Source organism: Rhinopithecus bieti, unplaced genomic scaffold (assembly GCF_001698545.2).
Source record: "Rhinopithecus bieti isolate Rb0 unplaced genomic scaffold, ASM169854v2 scaffold_78508, whole genome shotgun sequence".
NCBI classification, from domain to species: domain Eukaryota; kingdom Metazoa; phylum Chordata; class Mammalia; order Primates; family Cercopithecidae; genus Rhinopithecus; species Rhinopithecus bieti.
In genome coordinates, this window is record NW_016829854.1 from 593,218 (window position 1) to 620,737 (window position 27,520).

The 27,520-nt window shown below is 47.3% G+C and overlaps 1 protein-coding gene across 6 annotated transcripts in view; it reads left to right on the forward strand.

Annotated features, from left to right (window-relative positions):
• The window catches only part of TTLL9 (tubulin tyrosine ligase like 9), a 79,297-nt gene that overhangs the window by 43,208 nt on the left and 8,569 nt on the right, over positions 1–27,520 (forward strand). For 3 of the 6 annotated variants that reach the window (XM_017865012.1, XM_017865011.1, XM_017865013.1), the window contains 6 exons: positions 9,162–9,230; positions 11,457–11,547; positions 13,487–13,551; positions 14,371–14,458; positions 24,231–24,289; positions 25,124–25,320. In XM_017865012.1, the coding sequence (XP_017720501.1) occupies positions 9,162–9,230; positions 11,457–11,547; positions 13,487–13,551; positions 14,371–14,458; positions 24,231–24,289; positions 25,124–25,320 (569 nt within the window). The remainder of the gene's footprint in view (positions 1–9,161; positions 9,231–11,456; positions 11,548–13,486; positions 13,552–14,370; positions 14,459–24,230; positions 24,290–25,123; positions 25,321–27,520) is intronic. The other 3 variants (XM_017865014.1, XM_017865015.1, XM_017865016.1) reach the window with 3 other exon arrangements.

The following is a 27,520-nucleotide window of genomic DNA, read 5'->3' on the forward strand; positions in this document are numbered from 1 at the left end:
GAGGAGGCATCTTGGCTCTGGGTGTCTGTGCGTCTGTGTGTGTATCCTGTCTCCCAAATAGTGAGGCGCCCTGTCTGGGGAGTGGAGAGTGGGTGCTTCTGTGCTTCTAATCATTTCTGGCCTGGGTTCTAATTCTGTGTCCACTGCTTACAAGCTATATGACCCTGAGCAGGTCACCCAACCCCTTTAAGTCCCTCTGGGCTCATTTCTTCATCTGTAAAATGGAATTAATGAGTGTATCTACCTTACAGGGTTGTGAGAGAATTCAGTGAAGTTACACACGTTCAACACATGAATTATACAAGTTATATCAAGGGCTTGGCATTAAGTGCCTGATAATTGACCACTGGTATTTCCAAGAGTCCAGGAAACACTGTCTCTTTGCTGTGTCCCTGGGAAAGCACTAGGTCAGTGTTTCTCAAACCCTACAGTGCCTGTGCAGCATCCAGGGACCTGGTTCAATGCAGAGCCTGATTCACAGGTCTGGGTGGGGCCTGGGAACGTGCATTTCTACCAGCTCCCAGGACCTGCCAGTGCTGCTGGTCTGTGCATACACTTTCAGTATCGAGATTGTGGAGCAGCGGTTCTTGAGGGTGCAACAGAATCTCCTGAAGAGCTTGTTCAAGCATCCCACCCACCCCAGAGTGTCTGATTCAGTCAGCCTGGTGGGGGACTGAGAATTTGCATTTCTAGCAAGTTCTCAGGTATAGCAGTAAGGGTTCTCCAGAGAAAGGAAAGCATGTGTGTGTGTGTGTTTAAGGAATTGGCTCATACAATATTGTGGGGGTTGGCAAGTCTGAAATCTGCAGGGCAGGCCAGCAGGGTGGAGCTTCAGGCAGGATTTCTATGTTACAGTTTTGAGGCAGAATGGCTTCTTTTCAGAAAACTCAGTTTTACTCTTAAGCCCTCAACTGATTAAATGAACCCCCGCCCCCATGCTATCAAGGGTGATAACTTAAAATTAATGATTACAGGCCGGGTGAGTGGCTCATGCCTGTAATCTCAGCACTTTGGGAGGTCAAGGTGGGAGGATCGCTTGATCCCAAGAGCTTGAGACCAGCATGGGCAACATGCAAGACTTAGTCTCTACAAAAAATACAAAAATATTAGCTGAGTGTGGTGGCATGTGCCTGTAGTGCCAGCTACTTTGGGGGCTGAGGTGGGAGGACCGCTTGGGCCTAGGAGGTTGAAGCTGCAGTGAGCCGAGATCATTCCACTGTGCTCCAGCTTGAGTGACAGAATGAGACCCTATCTCAAAAAAAGCTAATAATTGCAGGTGTTAATCACATCTACAAACTACCTTCAGAGAAACATCTAGACTAGTATTTGACCAAGCAACTGGGCACCATAGCCTAATCAAGTTGACACATAAAATTAACCATCACCCCAGGTTCTGAGGGTGCTACTGGTCTGAGTACCACACTTTGAGAACCACTGGGTTTCAGTATTAATTCAGGATCTTATTTGGATTCCGTTCAGGAGGAGAGAGTGTTAAAAACAGAATATTGCCCTAAATTTGGAGAATAGAGGGAGAAGAGTCCCCCCAGTCCCTCCACTCTTCCCACAAGGCCTGTCTTTGTGACATGGTTGATCTTTGCCCACCCACAGGCAAAAGTTTTCACATAGTTGCTGTGGCCCGGCCAGTCACAGGGCAGCCCTCTGGCGTCTCCTCTGCATTGTCTTCCTGGTGTCTGCCGAGTCTTTATCTTCCTCATCAGTGGCAGCAGAGCAGCCCAGGACTCAGAAGGGAGCAGGCAACATCATCCCCTCTCCACCACCCTGTGGGGACCCTCCTCCCACCAGGCCACAGCCCCAGCCCATCTTGGAGCTCTTAGGGGAATATAAGAACAGACCCAAGAGGGTCTGGCATTTAAATGTCCAGTGTAAACATTGCATCGCTCTTAACTTTTTTCCCATGGAAGCATTCTCCCTTGCCAGCAGTTCAGGCCGGCAGGGTTGGTGGGGAGGTGGGCAGGACACTGACATGGGTCATGGGACCACTGTGACTCCAGTATGCCTTGTGGTGTGGGTAGGTGGGTGCTCGGCTGTCAGGGACTGGGCCTGTCAGTCTCTCTGTGTGCCCCGCAAGCTGCTCCGGGACAGGGCCTATCTATCTGCTCACCCTGTGTCTACCAAGCTGGTCTAACACTTCACACATCACGGCAAGTGTTCTTGGCAACCAGGGGGCTGTTCTCAGCCTTGGGAGCCTATTTCCAAACTGCAAGGCAGGAAGAGCCACATTTTAACATTCCATTACACTGGTTTACCCCAACCAGAGCTTCTCAGAATTTTTCACTGAAACTTTCTAAGAGTTGGGATGCTTTGCTTAGTAAATAATAGAAAATCCAAATAACAGCAGCTTAAACAAGAGGGCAAGACTTCTGTGCTGTTTTTATGCCATGGGCCTCTGGAATCTGGTGAAATGTGTGGACCCTATCACAGATTAGTGGTATTTTTTTTAACCACTTCATTGAAACATAATTGGCATACAAAAAGCTGTGCATGTTTAATGTAGACAGCTTGATGAGTTTGGAGATAAGCATGTACCAATGAAAGAGTTGTGGTTTTAAAAGCAGAAAATACAGTACATTCCATTATAAAAGAAGGCAGCTATACTGAAAAGCCATTATCAAATGTTAGTCTGGGTTCCCCAAGAAACGGATGCCAAGACAAAATTAAACAGTTTGGCTGGTGAGAAAAAATGGGGAGGGAGCTAGCAGGTGAGACTGGGAGAGAAGTCAGGCCTCCAAGGAAGGAAAGAAAGAAGAGAGGGAGGAAGATTAGAAGCCTTTGGAAAGTTCATCAAGGCCCCTGGGAGGCCTCAGCCAAAGTTGGCTGTCAGGAGTCCACTGTCTCTCAGGAATGGCCGGTCTTCACATCCCCTGGGGCTCAGTCACTGACTGGGAGTAGCCCTAGCAAGGCGCTCTGGCAAACACAGCTAGACCTCAACTGGAAGCAGCTGGCACTCTCAGTCAGTTACTCTGTTGGAGGCCTGCAAGGTGCATTGTCATGGGCACCACACAAGCTATTATGAAATTCTTTGTGCTATAGAAATATGTGCGCTTTTCATTAACAATTGAAGAGGATCTAACAGCAGGCCTCACAGCTACCATAATTTCAAAGTCAGGAGGAGCATAAACAATATTTTGAGATATCTGCAACAATTGTAATGTGATATTGAAATCACTGTGATCTCTTTTGATGGCAAAGTCACGGGCATGGCTAACACTCCTATGATTTGTTGCATTCCTAATAGAGAGAAATGTGAACATCTGGTTAGGGGTTAATGAAAATAAAGACGAAAAAAATTTTTTTTTCATTTACATTTACAGACACTGGGGAATTTTTTGAATGATGAAAAGCCAACTCTAGGGATGGTTTATTGGGTGGCTTAACAACCCCACCAATTCCCAGCCCAGCAGACTGGCCGCCTCTCCCGGGCCCCTCTTCACACCTCCCCTGCCTTGGGAATAAAGGAATGCCCTGGCCTCATGTCCTTTTTGAAGAAGACACACATTTTTCCCAGAAGTCCCTGCAGCAGGCTTCCCGTAGCATCCTGCTGGCCCCTGCCTGAACCAATCACATGGCAATCACTGTGAGGGCTCAGACTGCCCCAGAGGACAGGGCCACCGGGAGGAGTTGATCCAGATGGGTTCTGTTGGCAGAGGAGAGGAGGGCATGGCTGTGCCACTGGCTGTGTTCCACACCCGATGAATGCTACGTGAGGAATGCAGCCCCCAGCGACAGGGCATGGGGTGACAAGGGGACAAGGACTTTGGTTGGCCACAGCTGGCACAAAAAGTTATGGCTTATTCTGATAATCCATTCAAATAGTGGTTTCCAATAAAAAATATATCTTTTTATAAAAAGCATAATATGGCTGGGCGCCATGCCTCACGCCTGTAATCCCAGCACCTGGGGACGCTGAGGAGGGTGGATCACATGAGGCCATGAGTTTGAGACCAACCTAGGCAACATGAAGAAACCCTGTCTCTACAAAAAATGTAAACATCAGCCAGGTGTGGTAGTTCCCACCTGTAGTCCCAGCTACTCAGGAGACTGAGGTGGGAGGAGTGCTTGAGCCCAGAAGGCAGAGGTTGCAGTGAGCTGAGATGGCGCCACTGCACTCCAGCCTGGGTGACAAAGCAAGACCCTGTCTCAAAGAAAAAAGCATAATATAAAAATATTTCCCTCCCAAACCATCAAGTAATAGAGATGTCCCCAGAAGTAGCAATGTTTATCATGTGATTTTGTGTATTCCCGGCACTTCGCAAGAGGTATATGAGCCCCAGGTTTGTGTAGCACAGATTTAACTATCTCGGATTTGTCACCCGTTGGCTGGGTGACCTTGGGCAATGTGTTTGGCCTCTCTGTTCACTGGTTCTCTCGGCTGCAAAATGGGGATAACATTAATGTTTATGTCAAAGGTGTGTGTTTTTTTCAAGCTTTAATGAGGTGACGTGTGTAAATCATGGTGCCTGGCACTGAGTAAACACCTGGTAAGTATTAGCTGCTGGTATTGCCGTTGTTATGAACCATTTTACTAAAGTTCGTATTCTGATTATCTATTTCGGAGAAGCAAACCACTCCCAGACATAGCGACTTGAAACAACAATAATGTCTTATTTAGTTCATGAGCCCCCAGCTTGGGCAGTGCTTGACAGGGAAGACTCATCTATGCCCCAGCATACACTGAGGGCTGGAGGATCCCCTTCCTAGCTGGCTCACTGGCTGGGCTAGCAAGTAGGTGCTGGCTGTTGGCTGGGAATTCAGCCAGGGTTGAGGGCTGGAAGACTCAGTTGCCTTCCAGGTGGGCCTCTTCCTGTGAGCTGGGCTTCCTCACGGGATGGCTGCTGGGTTCTGAGGGCGACCATCCTGAAAGAGAGAGCCAGGCGGAAGCTATATTGCCTTTTATGATATGGCATTGGAATGCACACATCACTTCTGCCATAGGCAATTAGTAGAGACACTTCCAGATTCAAGGGAGGGGACATTGACTTTACCTCTTGACAGGGTTCTGGAGAACATATGGGACTGGAAATATTGTCATGGTTGTTTTTGGAAACTGACATCTGCTGGATGTATTAGGTGATTTCCTAATCAGGATTAGGTGATTTCCATCTCACCAACCCCAATGTAACACCATGCAGGCGCTTCATCTTCCATTTTTTTTTTTTTTTTTGAGACGGAGTCTCGCTCTGTCGCCCAGGCTGGAGTGCAGTGGCCGGGTTTACGCCATTCTCCTGCCTCAGCCTCCCGAGTAGCTGGGACTACAGGCGCCCGCCACCTCGCCCGGCTAGTTTTTTGTATTTTTTTAGTAGAGATGGGGTTTCACCGTGTTAGCCAGGATGGTCTCGATCTCCTGACCTCGTGATCCGCCCGTCTTGGCCTCCCGAAGTGCTGGGATTTTACAGGCTTGAGCCACCGCACCCGGCCTCATCTTCCATTCTTTAGGGTTAGTCCCTTAGGAAGGCACCTCCTGTAACAGTCTGTCAAGTTACTAACAATGGCCCGAACAATAAAGGCATTTTGTTATCTCACAGAAGTAGAAGGCTGAGGGTAGGCAGATCCAGGTTTGGGGATATGCTCCATGATGCCACTAGAGGCCCAGGCTCCTTCTCTCCATCCACTCTACAGCCTGTGTGCTGGCTTTTTGTCATCAGACTTGTCACCTCATAGACGTGACATGGCTGCTGCAGTCACAGGCATCATCTCTGCAGACAGTAGCATTCAAAGAAAGAAGGAAGGAGGCCAGGACTTTTCTTCCCGACCCCCTTTCTCCACAGCTCCTTCCCTAATATTTTTAGAAAGGAGAAACATCTTTCCTGGAATCTCTAAACAAATGTCTTCTTAGGTCTGATTGGCTAAAACTGGTCATGAGGTTTCCACCAACTGCAAGGGAAGCTGGGAAAACCTACATCTGACCTTTCCAGCCTCCCTCATGATAGGTGGGCTTTGCTAGCAAGGAAGAAGAGGAAGGAAAGTGGCCATAGGGAAGGCAGCCAACAGGGCTGGAGATAGGGGTTCCTAGATCAAAGCGTATGAACCTGAAAAGATACCTTTTAATTGAAGTTTAATAAACTATAGAAGAGTAGTCAAATTATAGGGGCACAGTATGAATTTTCACAAAGTGAATCCACTCAAATAACCAGCACCCAGGTCATAAACAGAGCATTCCCTACCCCTCAGCCACCCTCTTAGGCCCCCTTCCACTCACTCACAACCCCCCAAGGCACTCAACAGCATAGGTTTGCTTTGTCTGTTTTTGGACTTCAATTAATTGGAATCTTATAGGGTGAGTACCTTGTGTCTGGTTTCTCTCCTTTGACATGTTTTGCAGTTCATTCTGCTGTTGTGGGTAATTGTACATTACTAACTGTCATCTTTGTATGCTATTCCATTGATTAAATATTCATCCATTGGGTAGTCTCCGGGTGGAGCTATTATGATAGTGCTGCTATGGGTGTCTGGGGCCATGTCCATGGTGACATGTGCAGACATTTCTGTCATGTAGGTCCCTAGGAGAGGAATTGCTAGGACCTAGGATAGAGGATGCCTATGTTCAGCTTTAGCGGATGCTACCAGTTTCCAAACAACATACTCTCATACCAGCAGTGTGTGCAAGTTCCAGTTTCTCCACATCCTCACCAATACTTGGTATTGTCTGTCTTTAATTTAACCATTCTCAGGTAGTATGTAGTAGTATCATATTGTGGTTTTCATTAGTGTAAGAATTAAAGAAAAGAGAAACTCGAAAGGTGGCTCGCCAGTCAAGACAGGTTTATTTTAGAGAAAACAAACCTGAGAGGAGCCTTTTGGCTGAGTTAGGTCAGAGCCACACTTTCTTACAGACTTAAGAGTTTTTTGTTTTGTTTTGTTTTGTTTTAAAGATGGAGTCTCACTCTGTAGACCAGGCTGGAGTGCAGTGGCGCGATCTCGGCTCACTGCAAGGTCTGCCTTCTGGGTTCATGCCATTCTCCTGCCTCAGCCTCCCGAGTAGCTGGGACTACAGGCACCCGCCACCATGCCCAGCTAATTTTTTGTATTTTTAGTAGAGATGGGGTTTTGCCGTGTTAGCCAGGATGGTCTCGATCTCCTGACCTCGTGATCCACCCACCTCAGCCTCCCAAAGTGCTGGAATTACAGACGTGAGCCACTGTGCCCCAGCCAGACTAAGAGTTTTTAAGGATTCAAGGGGGGGAGAGTTTATTAGAGGCTTGGACAGCTTCTGTGTCTCTTTGTTGTGCTTATCTGGGAGGGAGAGTTGTGTGTCTGTTCCCATACATCTTTCTGCAGCTGCAGGCGTATCCCCCAAGTCTGCTTTTAGCTTCCCTATCTTAGTGCACCTGAAGGGAAAGGAATGTGCTTATTTAAGACCCACTGTTTTACTGGAGTCCATTGTATGAGGGCGAAGTTTGGCAGTTACCCAAGAGACTTTCCCCCCACCTCCCTCTGTGCCCGAGCTGTCTTATCAGTGTTTTACTGTCTGCTCTTTCTGGCTGCTTATAGTTAGAAGAGAAATGATTTCCTTGGAATGCATGAGGCTAGAAAGGGAGCTGGAACTTAAAGTGGTGGTGTTTGTCCGAGATGACGGTGCTCTTGTTTTGTCAATTAGCACTTCTCTCTTGGTGAACTCTCTGATGAAGTAGAGTGCCTGTTCTTTTCTTTTTATAAAGACAGAGTCTCACACTGTTGCCCAGGCTGTGCAGTGATGCAATCACTGACCACTGCAGCCCTGCTCTCCTGGGCTCAAGTCATCCTTCTACCTCCATCTCCCAAGTAGCTGGTACTACAGGGGTGCACTGTCACACCCAGCTAATTTTTAAAATTATTTTTAGTAGCAATGAAGTCTCAAGGTCTTACTGCGTTGCCTAGGCTTGTCTCAAACTCCTGAGCTTAAATAATCCTCCTACTTCAGCCTTCCCAAGTGCTGGGATTACAGATGTGAGTCACTGTGCCCAACCTATTGTATGTTTACACTGGCAATCTTCTTTCATAAAATGCCTGTTCAAGTCTTTTGCAAGGCTGTGAACTGTTGGAAGCTCCTGATGCACACTGATTAGTTGCTTTCTAAAATTGCTATGCACATTTGGCTGCCCCTGAGCCACTACCAGTATTCCATGGAGTTTTTGGCACCTAGTCTTCTGGGCATACACAACCCTGAACCAGGGTGCACAGCATGGCAGGCAAAGCATGGGCCCTTTGTGCAGTTGACAACCTGTACAACCACACTTGACAACCCTGTCTGCCCCTACCTTGTACAGAGAGCCTCGAGTGGGTCAGGTGGGCCATGTTCAGAGGAGAGCAGAAGGAAATGAGAGTTTGCAGTTATGCTGGAGGTAAGATGGCTTGGGGGACCTGCTCAGTTGCTGCAAATACCTAAAAGACTCTTCTGGACCCAGGAATCAGCTTTGTTCTAGGAGGTCCTAGAAGCCAAAGCCAGACTGGCCAGTTTTAGCTCAACACAGGTTAGGCTGTGAACGTTCCATGAGGTCTGGGTTATTGCATAAGGCTCAACATACAGTATGCACTTCATATATACCTTTTGGATGGCTACTTAATAAAGCTATCCTGTAACAAAATGGGCTGTGTTTGGCGTGGGTTGGGGGAGGTAGTGAGCTCCTAGGCACTGTGGGTGTGCAAAGTCAGGCAGGAGGACTGTTGTCCTTCTACAATGGTAGAAGGGGAGTAATGCTTTTGTTGAGGACCACTCCATATGAGATCAAAGATTCTGTCAGCCCCTAGACTCTGTGAAGCTATGAATTATCCATGCTGGGTTTCAGTAAAGGCAGGCTGATTTCAGTATTAGCCGAAGCAAACCCTAATTAGGAAGGCAAATTGATTTCCAAAAAAAGAATTGGATGATATGTTCCCAGGACTGTTAGAAATGGCTTTTTAATTGTCTGTTCTTTTGCATTATTCATGCAAATGTATGTCTTTGTGAGCTAAGTCAGTCTCCCTCTTTCCCTCCCTCCCCTCTCTCCCTCTGCCAGGGTTAGCACCTTCTCTGTTCCAGCCCCTTCAGTTAGCCTTCCTCTGGGGAGAGTTGGGGGCTCATAAGGAAAAAGAGACAGATATGCTGGGGACAGCCTCCAGCCGTGGGGGCCAACAAAGAACCATGCAGAGCTAAGAGCTGGCTTTCTGCCCCCACCCCACCCCAGGTAGCCCGGTCACAGGGGAAAGGCATCTTCCTCTTCCGCAGGCTGAAGGACATCATGGACTGGAGGAAGGTGAGCCTGCCTCTTCCCCCTTCCTCCCTGAACCCTCCTCTGACCTTGCCAGCAGGAGGGGCCCCTCCTTCCTGCTGTCAAAGCTCAGAGGGCTGGCAGAGAAACTCTGCCCACAGGTCTGCCCATTGGAGCAGGGTCTCCAGAGCCAGATTGTTCAGGTTCAAATCCTGACCTTGCCACTCAGTCACTCAATAGCTGTGTGCCCTTGGGCAAGTTACTTCACCTGTCAGTGCCCCAGTAAATGTGGATGGTAATTGTACCTGCTGAGGATGCAGTGAGCTAATAAACACACACACACACACACACACATTCTCACACATATCCACACACCCAGCACCATGCCTGGCACTCAGCGCTCAATGCACATTCTTTATCTGGGCCTCCTGCTCATGTGGCTGGGGAGAGTTTGGCTGACTCTTCCTCAGGGCCTAGACTGAGCCTCAGGGGCAGCTCCCTCCCAACCCCAATCCATTCTTGTCCCAAGACACGGTGCAGTAGAAATCCTGATTTAAATCCTGTCTCTCCCACTCAGCAGATGTGTGGTCTTGGGAACATGACCGAAGCCCTCTGAACCCTCTGAACCCGAGTGGTGACGATGGTGCAGGGTGGGTGGGAGGAGCAGGATGGCTGAAATCCTATAGGACCAGCCCCTGCTGTACTAGGAGGTGAACAGCAGTGCTCAGTGTCTTGACTCCTCCCATGAAACTGTCAGGGCACTGCAGGGAAGAAGCTCAGCAGCCTGGAGGCCCAGACTGCTGGAGCACTGTCAGTCCCTCTGGCAGCCACGTGAGTGCTGGGCCCAGGTCCCAGGAAAGCAAGACCTGGCTGCTTCTGTCTTGATACAGCTAAGTGGGGAACAATGGTGGGTGGAGCAGGTCTACCCTGAGAGCCAGTACTGCCTGCCATTGTTGGGGCTGTTGTGTCACCCCATCAAGCATGTGACCCTTGTCTTTGAGTGAAGGGGACAATAGGTGGGAGAGGTGTTTGCAGCCTGTGAGGTGCTGTGCAGATGCATGACAGCATTGCTGTCATGGCAGGTGGAGAAGGAGCAATGTCCTCGGGGGCCCACGGTGGTGTAAGCAGCACTGTCCAACAGACTTTCTAGAGGGATGGAAATGGTGGATATCTGTGCTCTCCAATGCGGTGACCACTAGCTACATGCAGGATGTTGAGCGCTTGCCATGTGGCTGGTGTGACTGAGGACTGGATTTTTAATTTCATATCCTTTTTAAAAATTGTGGGCTGGGGTGGTAGCTCACACCTGTAATCCCAGCACTTTGGGAGGCTGAGGTGAGCGGATCACTTGAGGTCAGGAGTTCGAGACCAGCCTGGCCAACATGGTGAAACCCCATCTCCACTAAAAATACAAAAATTAGCTGTGGTGGCTCTCACCTGTAATCCCAGCTACTTCAGCGGCTGAGGCACAAAAGTTACTTGAACCCGGGAGGTGGGGGTTGCAGTGAGCCAAGATCATGTCACTGCACTCCAGCCTGGACAACAGAGCAAGACTCACTCTCAAAAAAAAAAAAAAATTGTGGTAAAATATGTAACATGAAATTTACCATTGTAACCTCTTTGAAGTGTGTTATTTTATTACATTACGTGCATTCACATTGTTGTGCAACCACCACCACCGTCCATCTCCAGAATGTTTCATCTTCCCAAACTGAAACTCTGGAACTGTTAAACACAAGCTCCCCATCCCCTACTCTCCCCAGCCCCTAGCAGCCCCCATCTACCTTCTATCTCCATGAACTTGACTACTCCAGGCACCTCATCTAAGTGGAACCAGACAATATTTGTCCTTTTGTGTCTGGCTTATTTCACTTAGCCTTATGTCTTCGAGTTTCATCCATGTTGTAGCATGTAATTTCATTTACTTTTCATCAAGGTAAATGTAAATAGCCTCCTGTGGCCAGTGACTGCCCTACTGGGCAGCACAAGTCTAGACGTTAAACACTCAGGCTCTGGGCCCAGACCATGTAGGTTCACATCCCAGCAACACCACTAATTGGCTGTGTGAACTCGGACAAGTTACTCTCCCTCTCTGTGCTTCAGTTTCTAATCTGTGAAATGGAAATAACATTAGTACTTACCTGATAGTAAGTACTGATAGGGTTGATTTAAAGATCCAATGAGCTACCCCAAGTAGTGTCTAACACGATGCCTAATACATAGGAAATGTTCCATAAATAAATGTTCAATTATTATTATTATTACAACTAGGACACAAGAAGCTCTGATGACCAGAAAGATGATATTCCTGTGGAGAACTATGTGGCTCAACGTTACATTGAAAATCCCTACCTGATAGGAGGTGAGACGGCTGTCTCTGCTCCTGCTCTTCCATTGCATGGTCATCAGTCAGTCAGTCAACAAGCTTTGACCAGCAGCCTGCCAAGGGCCCAGCCTGACACCAGGCATGAAGGGATGCATGGAAAGAGATGGGTTCTGCAGTCTCCCACCTCCTAGCCATTGCCTGTACAGTACCCTCTCCCCAGCATGTCCATTCCACTCCCTTCTTGGTTCAGGAAAATTCTCCTCCTTTAAAAACCAGCTTACTCATTCATGCATTTATCCAACAAATATTATAAAGTACCTACTTGGTGCCAGCACTGCCCTGAAAACTGGCTGCCCCCTCACCCTGCTCTCCTGGAGCTTATACCCCCGATGAGCAGGCTGCAATAAACCAGAAAACAAACCACAGGACAGTCCCATGCAGTGCTGGGTGTTAGGAAGTCAGTCAAGCAGGGCAGTGGGACAGAGAGTGACATGGGGGCCAGGAGGTGGATACGTGAGCTGAGATCTGAGTGACAACTACGAGTCACTGTGGGTAGATTTGGAGGGAGAGGAATGCAGGCAGGAGGAATTGCAAAGGCAAAAGGCCCTGAGGTGGAACCCAGCCTCCTGCCCGCAACCTTGGTGGGCTTCCCCAGGCAGCCCAACGTCTGCTTTTCTCACTGGGGCTCTGGGAACTACAGGCTCATCAGGCATGTGGACGTCATTGCAATAGTGTTAATGCCAGTTGCCTCCTCCCACGTCCTCTGGCAATTACCTTCCCCAGGGGGAAGTCCCTAGGCCTCTTCTCCTCTCTCCCCTATAGTGACCCCATCCTGTCTGTGGCTTAAACACCACCCAAAGGCCAGTGACTCCCAGCTTTCTGTCCCCAGCCGAGACCTTGCCCCTGAACCCCAGATCCTGATGTCCAGCAGCCTGTGACATCCCTCTTGGGCATCTGCCAGCCACTCAAACCCAACACATCCCAAATTCTGCCCTCCCATCCCCCCACCACTCCTCAGTTTCTCTGTCGGGGACACAGCTAGAAGCCAGGAGCCATTCTGGGTGTGTCCCCCTTCCCCCCGCCACATCTGGTTCTCACCAAGCTCCTATAAGCTCTTGAATCTGCCTGGCCGCTCCTCTCACCTCCACCCTGGGCCCGGCCACCATCCTCTCCCTCCTGGACAGCCACACCTGCTCCCTCACTGGCACCTGCTGCTGTTCTGCCCACTTCTCTCCACCCCAACGTGGCAGCCAGAGGGAGGAGATACCCTTCCATGGCTTCCCATGGTTTGTGAGACAAAACCCCAAAACTGCATGGGCCCTGACTGCCAGCCTAGCCAACCTCATCTCCTTCCACTCTGCCCTTGGCTCGAGCTCTTTCCCCCTCCAGGCCTCTGTTCTCACAGTTCCTCCTGCCCAAGGTCCTATACCACTCTGGGCTAGGCAGGCACCTTCACTCCATGAAGGTCACTGCTCCCCATGGGGGTCTTTGGCCACTGAGTTTCAAGCCTTTCCCCCACGTTGACCCCCATGCACCCCTCCCCTGCCTCCCGTTATTCTCTCTTTATACCTTGTGCAGTTTTTTGTTGTGTTTTTTTGAGACCATGTCTCGTTCTGTCACCCAGGCTGGAGTGCAGTGTCATGATCAGAGCTCAGGCAGCCTCCATCTCCTGGGCTCAAGCGATCCTCCTGCCTCAATCTCCAGAGCAGCCGAGACTACAGGTGTGCACCACCACGTGAGGCTAATTTTTTGTAGACACAGTCTCACTATGTTGCTCAGGCTGGTATTGGATTCCTGGCCTCAAGTGATCCTCCTGCCTCAGCCTCCCAAAGTGTTGGGATCACAGGCATGAGGCACTGCACCTGGCCCCTTGTGTCGTTTCAGTGGGAGCTTCATGAAGGTGGGGTTTCCTGTCTGTCCACTGCTATTTTCCCAAAACCTAGCACAATGTCTGACGATCAATATTTGTGCACAGATTCTTTCTTTCTTTGCCTGACAGGCCGCAAGTTTGACCTGCGTGTCTATGTGCTGGTGATGTCGGTGAGTAACGAAGGTGGAGTCCCTCTTCCAGCAGGGGTTAAAGGGTGGCTGGACTAGGGAGATGGGGGGAAGAGGCCTGGGGGTACCTTGTATGAACTTGTCTGGTTTTATCTCTGCCTGGGAGAGCCCCGAGGGACATCTAGGGATAGGGTGGGGGCAGGAAGACTTATCTGAGGTTTACCATCTTAGATGCCCCAAAATTTAGATTTGTCCTCTCTCTGCCCTTCTTTATTCATTCGGTCATCCACAGCAGACATTTATGGAGCACCTACTAAGTACCAGGCCCTGGCACTTAGCAGGTTTTATCTCATTCAGGCCTCCTAACAACGCAGAGAGGCAAGTTCTATTATTATCCTCCCTTTACAATGAGGGAACAGATACAGAGGTTGTGTACCTTGCCCAAAGTCACACAGTAGGTGAGCAGCAGAGCTGGGATTCAAATCCAGGCAGCCTGACCTCAGAGCCTACTCTCTTAACCAGGGAGTGGCTATATTCCCTCCACCCATTCATTCACCTTCATCCAGCCAACGTTCAAATCTTTTTGCTGGGCACAGGATATGGAGGTATCTGAGGCAGACTCCACCCCTGTCCTCCTGGACCTCACCTTCATTTTGTTTCCTTCTGTATCCCCTCCCCTGGGGAAAGGAGGGGACAGAATCAAAGAAGGCTGGTGTAAAAGCAGGTGCCTGAAGGATGATTTGGGAAAGACAGAAGGGCACTCTGGGTGGAGGAAACGGTAGGTGCAAGAGCTAGGCGGTCTGAGAGTGCCTGAGTATATTCCCTTTTCCTTCTCTCTCTCTGTTTCCACCTCTGCCTTAGTACATCCCGCTGCGGGCCTGGCTCTACCGGGATGGCTTTGCCCGATTCTCCAACACCCGCTTCACGCTGAACAGCATTGATGACCAGTGTATCCTGGGATCCTGCCTAACCACCCCCAACACACCTACCCCTTCCCACACTCTGGCCAGTCGCAAGTGAACTCCTTTGTCCCACAGATGTTTGCTGAGTGCCTGCTCTGGTCTGGGCACAGGAGACAGTGTATGAGACAGGTTTGGTCCCTTCCCTCTGGGAGCTTCCAGTCTTGTGGGGGTGATTCCGTGGGAGAGGCCAACTCTGCTTAGCGCAGCTCACCACAAACTGCTTTGCCTAATGATAGTTTTGGTGCTATGCCTAACATTCACATTTACTTATATTCCTAGGGTTGGACAGTTTTAGCCCTTTGGAGAACACTTTATATGCCTGTTTTTTTGGTGCCTAGTCATTGGCTCACTCATTCATTCAAGCACAATGCTATTTTCACCCATCTGATTGGCAAAGACCAAAAGTTTGATAACACGCTGTCCTGGCGAGGCTGGGAGAATACATATGTTGCTGGCGGGTTTGTAAATTGATTGGTATGACTCCTTTGAAGATAATCTGGCAAATATCTGTTAAAAGACAAATGCACCTACCCTGTGACCCAGCAATTCCCCCTCTGGGATTTTATTGTCTTACAAGTACATCTGCAGTATAAGACAAGACAGGCTTCAAGGTTATTCACTGCACAGCCTTGTTTGTGAGAGAAAAAAATAGGGAACAATGAAATGAATGGCTCCTTTATACAGTGGAATACTATGAAGCTGTTAAAAAGGAATGGGGAGAGTGCTTTATGTCCTGATATGAAACGATTTCCAAGATGTATTGTTAATTGGGAAAAAACAAAGTATGTCTAGAACAGTGTGAAAGTATGTTCTCGTTCATGCTAAAAATTATATCTGGCCAGATGTGGTGGCTCACACCTGTAATTCCAGCACTTTGGAGGCTGAGGCAGAAGGATCACTTGAGGCCAGGAGTTCAAGACCAGCCTGGGCAACATAGTGGGATCTTGTCTCTATGAAAAAAATAAAAATAAAAATAAATCAGCCAGATGTAGTGTCACATGCCTGTACTCCCAGCTACTCAGGAGGCTGAGGTGGGAGGATCACTTGAGCCCAGGAGTTCGAGGCTACAGTGAGCTGTAATTTTGCCCCTGTGTGCCAGTTGGGTGACAGAGCAAGACCCTGTCTCAAAAAAAAATTCTCTCTCTCTCTCTCTCTCTCTCTCTATATATATATATATATATGTTTGCTTATCTGTACATAGACATCTCTGGAAGAACAGACAAGAAGCTGGGTGCAGTGGCTCACACCTGTAATCCCAGCACTTTGGGAGGCCAAGGCAGGTGGATCACCTGAGGCCAGGAGTTGGAGACCAGCCTGGCCAACATGGCGAAACCCCATTTCCACTAAAAATACAAAATTAGTTGGCATTGTGGCACCTGCCTGTAATTCCAGCTACTAGGGAGGCTAAGGCATGAGAATCCCTTGAACCTGGGAGGCGGAGTTTGCAGTGAGCCGAGATCACACCATTGCGCTCCAGCCTGGGTGACAAGAGCAAGACTGTCTCAAAAAAAAAGAAGCTGGAAATAGATGTAGCCTTTGGGAAGAGAAATGTGAGTGGAGACAGAGGTAGAAAGGAGATGTTTCCTTACATACATTGTGTGCGTTTTAACTTTTGAGCAATATGAATGTATTATCTGGTCATATTAAACACATCAAAAGAAGATCTTTAGGCCTGAGCCTCAGAAGAAAAGAGGTAGAGAATCCAGCAATATTTAGGGGGCAAGTGGGCAGGACCAGATGACCTGCACGTGGGAAAGATGGAAATAGGGGTGACGCTACCCAGCTTCGGGTGTGGGCAACCCAGCCAATGCTTTTAGCCCATGTGCATCTCTCTGCGTTAATTTTCCCATTCAGTTGAGTGCGTGTCCAAGGTGATGCATGTGCATTGCCTGCATGTGAGACTGGGATTAGACCTTTCTGAGTGTTTTTTGCAATTTGTTTTTTTCTATTTTGCCAACGTCAGCACTTCCAGTACATTCATTTTATTTTGTAATTCTAACAAGCATTTATTTTATGCAAGTCATCAAGTTTTTTTTGTTTGTTTGTTTTTTGTTTTTTACTAAAGTTAAATAATACATGTAAAGCACTTAAAACAGTGGCTGGCCCAGAGTGACCTCTCAGTAAATGTTAGTGGTCCTCCTCTCCCACTTAAAAATGTTTGTACAGTTCTGGGCATCATGGGGACTTTTTAAACAAATCAAGCCCTCTCCTGGGGCTAGTTACTAGTTAATGAGGCTTTGCTGTTTTCACAGTGAGTAAATACACATTTTCCACCCCTTCTTTTATATTGTTTTAAATTTTTAATCTCAAAATATTAATAGAAAATAATTTCCTATTAATAGAAAACTGCAGGAACGACTATAACAACCCATGCATTTACCATCCAGATTTAACAGATTAATATTTTATCATATTCATATCAGATATTACATACCAAATTTTAAAATAATTTTGGATCACAAAATAATAAACATTTTCAACCTGACTTTATTATAAATATATATAGTTTATATATAATTATTCAAATATATATTTACATATAGTATACCTATACATACACTAAATACAAAAATATTCATTGAAACACTGTATATAATAGCGTACAGTCATCACCCTTGATCCCTTAAATCTCCCTTGAGGGATGGTGAAATGAATGATAAAGCATCTATGTGATCTTGTGCATCTATTAAAAGCAATGAGATAGGTCGAAATATCATGACATAGAAAGGTACTTAAAACAGATGACTAAGTTAAAAACAAAATGTAAGATGGAGAACTGGTATATTCATGTTCCCATTTTTACCTTTAAGGAAGAATGTTTCTGTTTAAGAAGAAGTATGAAAAGATGTTCATGATTCACTAAGCTATCTTACTGACTGATTGACTGATTGACAGTTTCCCTCTCTATTGCCCCTGATCGAGTACAGTGGTGGGATCACCACTCTTTGCAGCCTTAAACTCCTGGGCTCAAGTGATCCTCCCATCTCAGCCTCCTGAGTAGCTGGGACCACAGGCACACGCCACTCTGCCTGGCTAACTTGTTTTTTGTAGCAATGAGTTCTCACTCGGTTGCCCAGGCTGGTCTCAAACTCCTAGGCTCAAGAGTGTGACCTTGATTCAACAGTTTGAATTCTCCCACCTTGATCTTCCAAGGTGCTGGGATTACAGGCGTGAACCACCGTACCCAGCCTCACTAATTTATTAACTCTGAAAACTGCAGAGAATTAGAATCAGGTCAGGAAACATTTATTTTCAACTTTATACATGTCTATTATGAATTGTTTCTACAACGGATAGGCCTTACTCTAATAATAACATCATAAAACATCTAAAGGATATAGTTTTTATAAAAGTGGTATAGCTCATGAAAATCAAATCAGAAAATTCAGAAAAGTGCAAAAAGGAAAAGAAACCTTCTCTAGGCACATTTTCTGGCAAAAACTGCTTACTAGTTTGGTGTATTTCCTTCTAGGCTTATTTTAGGGAATTTTGTTGTCATTCACCTTTTATATACAAATGATCCCACTGTATAAATATAACCTTTTCTTGCACTAAACATTATCAGCAGTATTTTCCTTGTAGACTTTTTTTTTTCTGTTACAAAAATATTCCACAGTAGGTTTCCTGGTTTTCTAATCCCCCATGCTGCAGGCATTTGGGAAGTATTCAGTTTCTTGCTATAGTGACACATAATGCTGCAAAGGAGCATATTTCTTCATAAATCTTTTACGGTATTTAAGATGTTTCCTTTGGATGGTGTCATAGAGGTGTAAATACTGAGTCAAGCCCATCTGGCCACATTGCTTCCCAGAAGTGTCCTTTTATGTTTTTACCCTCGCTGGGTGTGGTGGCTCACGCCTATAATCCTAGCACTTTGGGAGGTTGAGGTGGGCAGATGACTTGAGGTCAGGAGTTCGAGACCAGCCTGGCCAACATGGTGAAACCTTGTCTCTATTAAAAATATAAAAATTAGCCAGGCATGGTGGTGAGCGCCTGTAGCCCCAGTTACTCGGGAGGCTGAGGCAGGAGAATCACTTGAACCCGGGAGGTGGAGGTTGCAGTGAGCCAAGATTGTGCCACTGCACTCCAGCCTGGGTGATAGAGCAAGACTCTGTCTCAAAAATAAATATAAATAAATAAAATAAAATATGTTTACCCTCCTATTGACTGGTCCATTTCATCCCAGCTCCCCAGTCCTGGGGACAATTGTTTTAAACAGCCATTTCTGAAAGATTGGGCACATCTAGGTGAAGCAGATAGGGGCATTCATTATATGACTCTTGCAAATATTCTGTGAGTTTTGAAGTTTTCAAAATGAAAAGATTTTGTACATCCCACTGACTTGATGAGGAAGCAGAGTTTTGCCTTAAAATTAGCATTTCTTCCAATTTTCATTTTCCCCCATTTGCATGCCTTTGAAATTATGTATCTTCTATTACTAGGAACTTTGAGCTTTTTCCCAGATGGGGTCCTACCAGCTGTATTTTCTCTTTTATGTTTGTCCATATCCTTTACTTAGTACATAAACAGTCATACTTTTTATTGTTACTTCATGTGGGATTTTCATGTGACAGAAACATTAGACTATTGCATTTGCTACACATCTTTTCTGTGGTCACTGATTCTTTAATTTTTATCTTGACATCTGTTCATTTTTATTTTCACATGCTTGACGGCTTACTTGTCCATTGGTTTCTTCTGTGATTTTTACCATCATTTCTAAACTAAGAAAAGTCTTTTTCTCCTAAAGATTTCACAATGAATCAGTTCTGTTTCTCTGTGGATTTGGTTGTATGTTTACTTTGCTATTTGACTGTTGGTCCATCGAGACCTGGTTTTAGGTTCCTCTCTAGAGACGGGAGGCTCTGAGGTTTGCTGACCCATGTCCCACCCCTTTCTTTTAGCCTCTCCTTCTCCTCTGCTCTTAAGGAGGCCCACTGTCTCCTGCACAGCAGGCAAGAGCAGTGTGTGAAGTGTGAAGTTCTGGGAGCCGTGCTTCCTTCATCCGAAGAGAGCTATTCGTCTTCTTCAGCCAGTAACTCACTTTGCTCCAGCATCCTCTTTTCGTTTTTTTTCTTTTTTTCGAGACAGAGTCTTGCTCTGTTGCCCAGGCTGGAGTGCAGTGGCACAATCATGGTTCACTGCAGCCTCCATCTCCTGGGCTGAAGCGATCCTCCTACCTCAGCCTCCCTTGTAGCTGGGCCCACAGGCATGCACCACCATGCGCAGTTAATTTTAAAATTTTTTGTAGAGACTGGTCTCACTATGTTGCCCAGGCTGGTCTCAAACTCCTGGGCTCAAGCGATCCTCCTGCCTTGCCCTTCCAAAGTGCTGGGATTACAGGCATGAGCCACTGAACCTGGCCTTCTCTTCTCCTATTTTTTATAGCAGCTTTATTTGGCCATAAAATCCTCATATATTGAGATATATATTGAGCTTTATTGAGATATAATTCACATATCATACAATTTACCCAGTGAAAGCATGCAATGAAATGACTTATCATATCCACACAACCACACAACCAAACTGATTGTTTTTCTAAAACAATCAGTTTTAGAAAATTTATTTATTTTTGAATCAGGGTCTCCCTATATTGTTCAGGCTGGTCTCGAACTCATGGGCTCTAATGATCCTCCCACTTCACCCTCCTGAGTAGAGGATACTATAGGTGTGAGCCACCATGCCCAGCTTTTAGAATATTTTATCGTCTCCCCAAAGAAATTCCATACCCATTAGCCATCATCCCGTATTCCTCCCTGGACTCCCCTCCCAGGCCTTTGCAGCCACTTCCTGTCTCTATGGATTTGCCTATTTTGGACATTTCATATAGATGGACTCATACACTGTGCAGTCTTTTGTGTCTGACTTCTTTCACTTGGCTTGTTTCTAAGGTTCTTCTATGTTGTAGCATGGATCAGTACTTCATATTTCTTTTTGGTTTTTGTTTGTTTGAGACCAAGTTTTGCTCTTGTTGCTCAGGCTGGAGTGCAGTGGCGCCATCTCAGCTCACTGCAACCTGTGCCTCCTGGGTTCAAATGATTCTCCTGCCTCAGCCTCCCAAGTTGCTGGGATTACAGGTGCCTACCACCATGCCCGGCTAATTTTTTTTGTATTTTTAGTAGAGATGAGGTTTCATCATGTTGGCCAGGCTGGTCTTGAACTCCTGACCTCGGGTGATCCGCCCATCTGGGCCCCCCAAAGTGCTGGGATTATAGGTGTGAGCCACCGCGCCTGGCCTTTCATATTTCTTTATTGCCAAATAATATTCCTTGCATAGCTCTATCACGTTCAGTAAAATGGGTATACCGTTTTATCCATTGTTGGCACTGGAGTTGTTTCTACTTTTTGGCTATTATGAAAAATGCTGCTATAAAATTTCATGTACAAGTTTTGTGTGGACATATGTTTTCATTTCTTTTCTTTTCTTTTCGAGACAGAGTCTCGGTCCCCCAGACTGGAGTGCAGTGGTGCCATCTCGCCTCACTGCAACCTCTGCCTCCCGGGTTCAAGCGATTCTCGTGCCTCAGTCTCCTGAGTAGCTGGGACTACAGGCGTGCGCCACCATGCCTGACTTAATTTTTGTATTTTTAGTAGAGATGAGGTTTCGCCATGTTGGCCAGGCTGGTCGCAAACTCCTGACCTCAAGTGATCTGCCCACCTCGGCCTCCTAAAGTGCTGGGATTACAGGCATAAGCCACCACGCCCAGCCTATTTCCATTTCTCTTGAGTATATATCTAGGAGTGGAATTGCTGGTCACATAATAATTCCATGTTTAACTTTTGAGGAACTTGTAAACTGTTTTCCAAGGTGCTGCATGATTGTACATTTCCACTAGCATTGTTTGAAGGTTCCAATTTCTTTATATCCTCATCAACACTTGTTATTTTGTATTTTTTGAGACAAGTTCTTGCTCTGTTGCCCAGGCTGGAGTGCAGTGGTGTGATCTTGGCTCACTGCAGCCCCGACTTCCCAGGCTCAAGTGATCCTCCCGCCTGAGCCCCTCAAGTAGCTGGGACTATAGATGCTCACTTCCATGCCTGGCTAATTTTTGTATTTTGTGTACATACAGGGTTTCACCATGTTGCCTAGGCTGGTCTTGAACTCCCGGACTCAAGTGATCTGCCTGCCTTGGCCTCCCAAAGTGCTAGGATTACAGGCGCAGCCACCATGCCTGGCCAGTACTTGCTATTATCTGTCCTTTTCATTATAGCCATCCTAGTGGATGTGCAGTGGTTTTGATTGGCATTTCCCTGATGATTAATGATACTGAGTACCTTTTATGTGCTTGTGACCACTTATAAATCTATTCAAATCCTTTGCCCATTCTTAAACTGGATTATCTTTTTAGTGTTGAGTTACAGGAATCCTGTATGTATTCTGGATACTAGTCCCTTATTAGATACATTATTTGCAAATTTTTTTCTCATTCTGTGAGTTTTCTTTCATTTTTTTTTCTTTTTTTTCTTTTTTCTTTTTTTTTTTTTTGAGACGGAGTCTCGCTCTGTCGCCCAGGCTGGAGTGCAGTGGCCGGATCTCAGCTCACTGCAAGCTCCGCCTCCCGGGTTTACGCCATTCTCCTGCCTCAGCCTCCCGAGTAGCTGGGACTACAGGCGCCCGCCACCTCGCCCGGCTAGTTTTTTGTACTTTTAGTAGAGATGGGGTTTCACCGTGTTAGCCAGGATGGTCTCGATCTCCTGACCTTGTGATCCGCCCGCCTCGGCCTCCCAAAGTGCTGGGATTACAGGCTTGAGCCACCGCGCCTGGCCTCATTTTTTTTTCATAATTCCCATTGAAGCACAGAAGTTTTAAATGTTGATAAAGTTGAATTTATCTGTTTTTTATTTTGTCATCTGTGCTTTTGGTGTCCTATCTAAGAAGATCTGCCTACTCAAGGTCACAATGACTCATTCCTCTATTTTTCTCTACGAATTTCATAGTTTTGCCTCTTATATTTAGGTCTGTGGTCCATTTAAAATTAATTTTTGGGCTGGATGTGGTGACTCATGCCTGTAATCCCAGCACTTTGGGAGGCCAAGGCATGCGGATTGCTTGAGGTCAGGAGTTTGAGACCAGCCTGGGCAACATGTTGAAACCCTGTCTCTGCAAAAAATACATAAAAAATTTGGGCCAGGCATGGTGGCTCACGCCTGTAATCCCAGCACTTTGGGAGGCCAAGGCAGGCAGATCACCTGAGGTCAGGAGTTTCAGACCAGCCTGGCCAACATGGTGAAACCCAGCCTCTACTAAAAATACAAAAAATACAAAAACTAGCCAGGCGTGGTGGCACACGCCTGTACTCCCAGCCACTCGGGAGGCTTAGGCAGGAGAATCACTTGAACCTGGGAGGCAGCAGTTGCAGTGAGTTGAGATGGTGCCACGGCACTCCAGCCTGGGTGATAGAGCAAGACTCCGTCTCAAAAGAAAAAAAAAAAGAGCTCTGAAGAAGATGTCTAGGAAAAAGATGCTAACGAGGATACTCACCTTCTCCAGAGAGGTTGAAACCACCCTACTCTGTTCAATACACCACAAACTGGAAGAACCATACGTTTAGGGGACTTGGAGTCAGAGACCTAGAACCTCTACCTCCCCATCTGAGAAATGCCCCAAGTAAGTCCTGGAGAAAGTCAGGTTTTATGGCCATTTCATGAGGTTTGGTACTGGGTGTGGTAGCTCACACCTGTAATCCCAGCACTCTGGAGGCTGAGGCGGGCGGATCACTCGAGGTCAGGAGTTTGAGATTGGCCTGGCCAACATGGTGAAACCCCATCTCTACTAAAAATACAAAAATCAGCCTGGCATGGTGGCAGGCGCCTGTAATCCCAGCTACTTGGGAGGCTGAGGCAGGAGAATCGCTTGAGCTCTGGAAGCGGAGGTTGCAGTGAGCTGAGATTGCGCCACTGCACTCCAGCCTGGGCAACAGACTACGTCTCAAAACAAACAGACAAACAAATACAAGGAGGTTTGAGGAAGCCATCCTGCTTAGCTGTGGGGGGGAGATGTTAAGGAAGAAGTATTCTGAATGGTGGTCACTTAACTTCTCTGAGCCTCCAAGGTCTCATCTGTGAGACGGGAATAATTTGGGGAACAAGTGAGATGCTTTGTAAGCTGCAAAGTGCTGCTGATGTCACTGGTGGTGATGATGGTGATGGTACTGAGAGGCCAAATCTCAGGGCTGGGTCTTCCAGGCCACCCTAACCCTATTCCAGTGCTGGATCCCTTTGCCAATATTCCTACAAAGTGGCCGCCCAGCCTGGACCCCTCTAGTGACAGACAGCCTAGTGTGTCCTGAGATGGTTGTTCTGTATTTGGTTCCTTTACTTGTTAGAACCACGCCTCTTGATTAATAAAAAAAAAAAAAAAAAAAAAAAAAAAAAAAAAATCATAAAGATTTTTTTTTAAAAAAAAAGAAAAGCCATAGTATAATATCAGCTATGCCAGGCACTGGAAGAGGCACAGTATTTAACCTTTTGAAAAATCCTGTGAGGTCAATATACTACTATGTACCCCCATTAAAAGGTGGGGAAATAGGCCCAGGGAAGTGAAATGGCTTTTCAGGAGCCCACAGCCAGGAAAGATGCAGGCAGGATTTGAACCCAGGCCCAACTGACTCCAAAGCCCACACACACGACCATGGAGCTATTTTGTAGCCTTCCCCATCAATTCCCAAGCAAGGTCTCAGTTCAGTCCTGGGAACTTCGGGGGGCAGGGCTCGCCCTTTTTGTTCGCACTGACCCTTGACTACCACCCTTTCCCAGATGTTCACCTCACCAACGTCGCTGTGCAAAAAACATCTCCTGACTACCACCCAAAGAAGGTGAGGAAGCCAGGCTTGGCTCTGCACGGGTGCAGCCCTCTAGGGCCGGGTCGGGGTAGGGAGGGTAGAGTGGCAAGGAGCCCAGGATAGGCCTGTCTGAGCCTGTGTTCACCAGTGAGGCAGGCCTGCCCATCCCACTTGCAGGGCTCAGGGCAGGACTACAAATGGAGGCCTACATATCATGTGTCTAAGTATTCAGAAGTTGTAATCACACTAACACACCCCTAAACAAAAAATGTCCTATTCCCCTACCTTGACAGAAATCTTCTATTGGTCAATGGATTAATCGATTAATGTAATGTATCATACAGATATATTTTATTTCTCTATCTATGTAAAATAACCTGCAAGGCCAGGTTCAAATACAGAATTCTCAGACTTCTCAAAGTCAAGGGCCAGACCAAGGGGACACAGGAGAGCAGGTCCCCAGCTCACACCTGTTCCCTTCTCTCCCTCCCCTGGCTCCATCCTACACAGTGGGGCCCTTGTGCATACACACCCCTGAAAACGGCAGCCTGTTGGTCACTCCTTGGCCTTGGGATGCACACGTGGTCAGTGTGGTCTGTCCTCAGCAAGTCAGGCTCAGGGAAGGGGCCTACGCAGGCCGTGTGGGCAGGGACTTCTGGGATCCTGCATAGCCAGTCCTCTTAGACATGAATAATTTTTGGCCCTCAAAGAGGGGCACACCTGGGGTCATCCTAATTACAGGGCTCAGGGCTGGGCCCCTCTTGCCCAGGTCTAAGGGAAACACTGAAGGCAATTGTGTAAGGGTCCTACCAGGCCAGGTCCTGACTAATTGAGGCTCCTCTCTCAACCTGGCTGCCTGGGGCCCAGGGCTGCAAGTGGATGCTGCAGCGCTTCCGGCAGTACCTGGCATCCAAACACGGGCCCGAGGTGGTGGAGACGCTCTTCAGGGACATGGACAACATCTTTGTCAAAAGCCTGCAGAGTGTGCAGAAGGTGATCATCAGTGACAAGCACTGCTTCGAGCTGTACGGCTACGACATCCTCATCGACCAGGACCTCAAGCCGTAAGTGGGTGGGTGGGAGAGCCAGGAGGTCACAGTTTGAATACCCAGACTGCCCAGGTTTGAATCCCAGCTCTGCCAATTCCTAGTTGTATAACCTTGTGCACACTTACATTTTCTGTGCCTCAATTTTCCCATTTGTAAATGGGGTTGGTCATGACAGGATTCATCCATAGGTCATTATGGGAACGTTATGAGGAATAAGTGAGATATAGTCTGTAGAGCACCGAGGACCGAGCCTGGCACTGGGAGGCCTTTCCTGATCATCTGCTGAGTCAGGAATTCTCCCCTATACCAGGCAAGAAACTTCCCCTCTGTAAGTCTTAGAGCTTTGAAGATGCAAAGCGCCATATAATGGAATATTGTTACAATGTCGATCTTTGCCAAGACTTTGATCCACTCCCAAGATGCCCGTGGAAGAGGTTGAGCTGATGAATAGAACAAACCGGACCTGGCAGGGACCACCATGATGGCCTTACATGATGCAACAGGACACAGAAGCCTAGTGAGGGTCAGGGAGCTTGAGGTCATGTAGCAAGTCAAGGGCAAAGTCAGGCCCAGGGTCTAAGGACCTGGACTGAGCTGCTCCTCACCAGCACTGCCAGATCCAGGAGCCAACCCGCTATTCAGGGTCACCATGTAAGTGTTGAGGGGTTTTCTAAGCCAGGAGGAGAAGCCCTTGCTCAAGGGAAACAGGGTCCTGGCACCAGCAGGACTCTCTCCTTTGTCCCCTGTAGCAGGATGTGACTGCTGGCATTAAGGTGGACCTGGTGGAGGAATAAGCTCTGGTCGGTGCTTGGACACCAGTTACTGCAGGAAGCACTGGAGCATCCACGTGCGGCCCTGGGGCCTGGGTAGTCAGGTTGGGGGAGGGACCTTAGTTAATCACCACCTGGCCTGCTGAGACCCCCTAAACAATGGCCCTCAGCACTGCCCTTAGGCCTGGACAAGAGGGGTCCAGCCCTGAGTGTTGTGATTAGGATGACTCCGGCTGTGCCCCTCCATGTGGGCAAAAATTCTGCAGGTCCAAGAGGACTGGCTGCACAGGACCCCAGGTGGCTACGTCACCCCTCAGAGCCTCAGTTTCCTCATTTGTAAAATGGGAAACACCATGTCTACCTCTCCAAGTTGTTAGAGTAATTTACCAAGATAATTTGCTGTATAGTGGAAAGGGACTTGGTCTCCCATAGACCTGCCAGGTGAGCCCTTCCCTCTCTGGGCACCAGCTTCCTGTCTGTAAAAGGATGGGGTTGAACAAGACAAGAGGTGGTTAGCGGGAGGCCTTTGGGCTGCTTTTGGCCTGCAGATACTTTGAATTTGGCCTTTAGACTGTTTTTGTTTTTAATTTTAATTTATTGACAGGCTCTAATTTGGAAGATGTTTACATAAAAATCAGAATGACCAAGTACAGTGGCTCAAGCACCTATAATAATAATACCAACTACTCAGGAGGCTGAGGCAGGAGGATGACTTGAGGCCAGGAATTCAAGGCTGCAGAGAGCTAACATTGCACCACTGCTGTCTAGCCTGAGTGACAGAGCCAGATCTTGACTCTTAAAAAAAAAAAAAAAAAAAGAAAGAAATCACAATTTTGGCTTTTCTGGAAAATCAGATGATCTCGCAATTCTGGACTCACATGCCCACAAGACAACACTCTCCTGGAGCTGGCCACAGCCACCCCTTTAGACATGGAACGCCCTTTCCAGCTCACCACAGTCTCCACCCCTCCCCACTGCTTCCCAACCCTTGACACAGCAGGTTGGGTGCCACCTACAGTGCGCAAATTTTCACTAAGAAAGGGAAGTTTTTCTTGCATTCACATCTCTGTTGGAAGAAGGGAAAACAATAACACCATGAAAGCACCATAATCATGCCTGTGCCAGCTTTCTACATTTGAGTTACCTTTCTTCAAAGTGGAAAGCTGGCTCACGCCTGTAATCCTAGCACTTTGGGAGGTCGAGGCAGGCGGATCACCTGAGGTCAGGAGTTTGAGACCAGCTTGACCAATATGGTGAAACCCTGTCTCTACTAAAAATACAAAAAAAAATAGCTGGGCATGGTGGCGGGCACCTGTAATCCCAGCTATTCGGGAAGCTGAGGCAGGAGAATCACTTGAACCTGGGAGGCAGAGGTTGCAGTGAGCTGAGATCATGCCATTGTTCCAGCCTGGGCGACAAGAGCAAAACTCCCTCTCCAAAAAAAA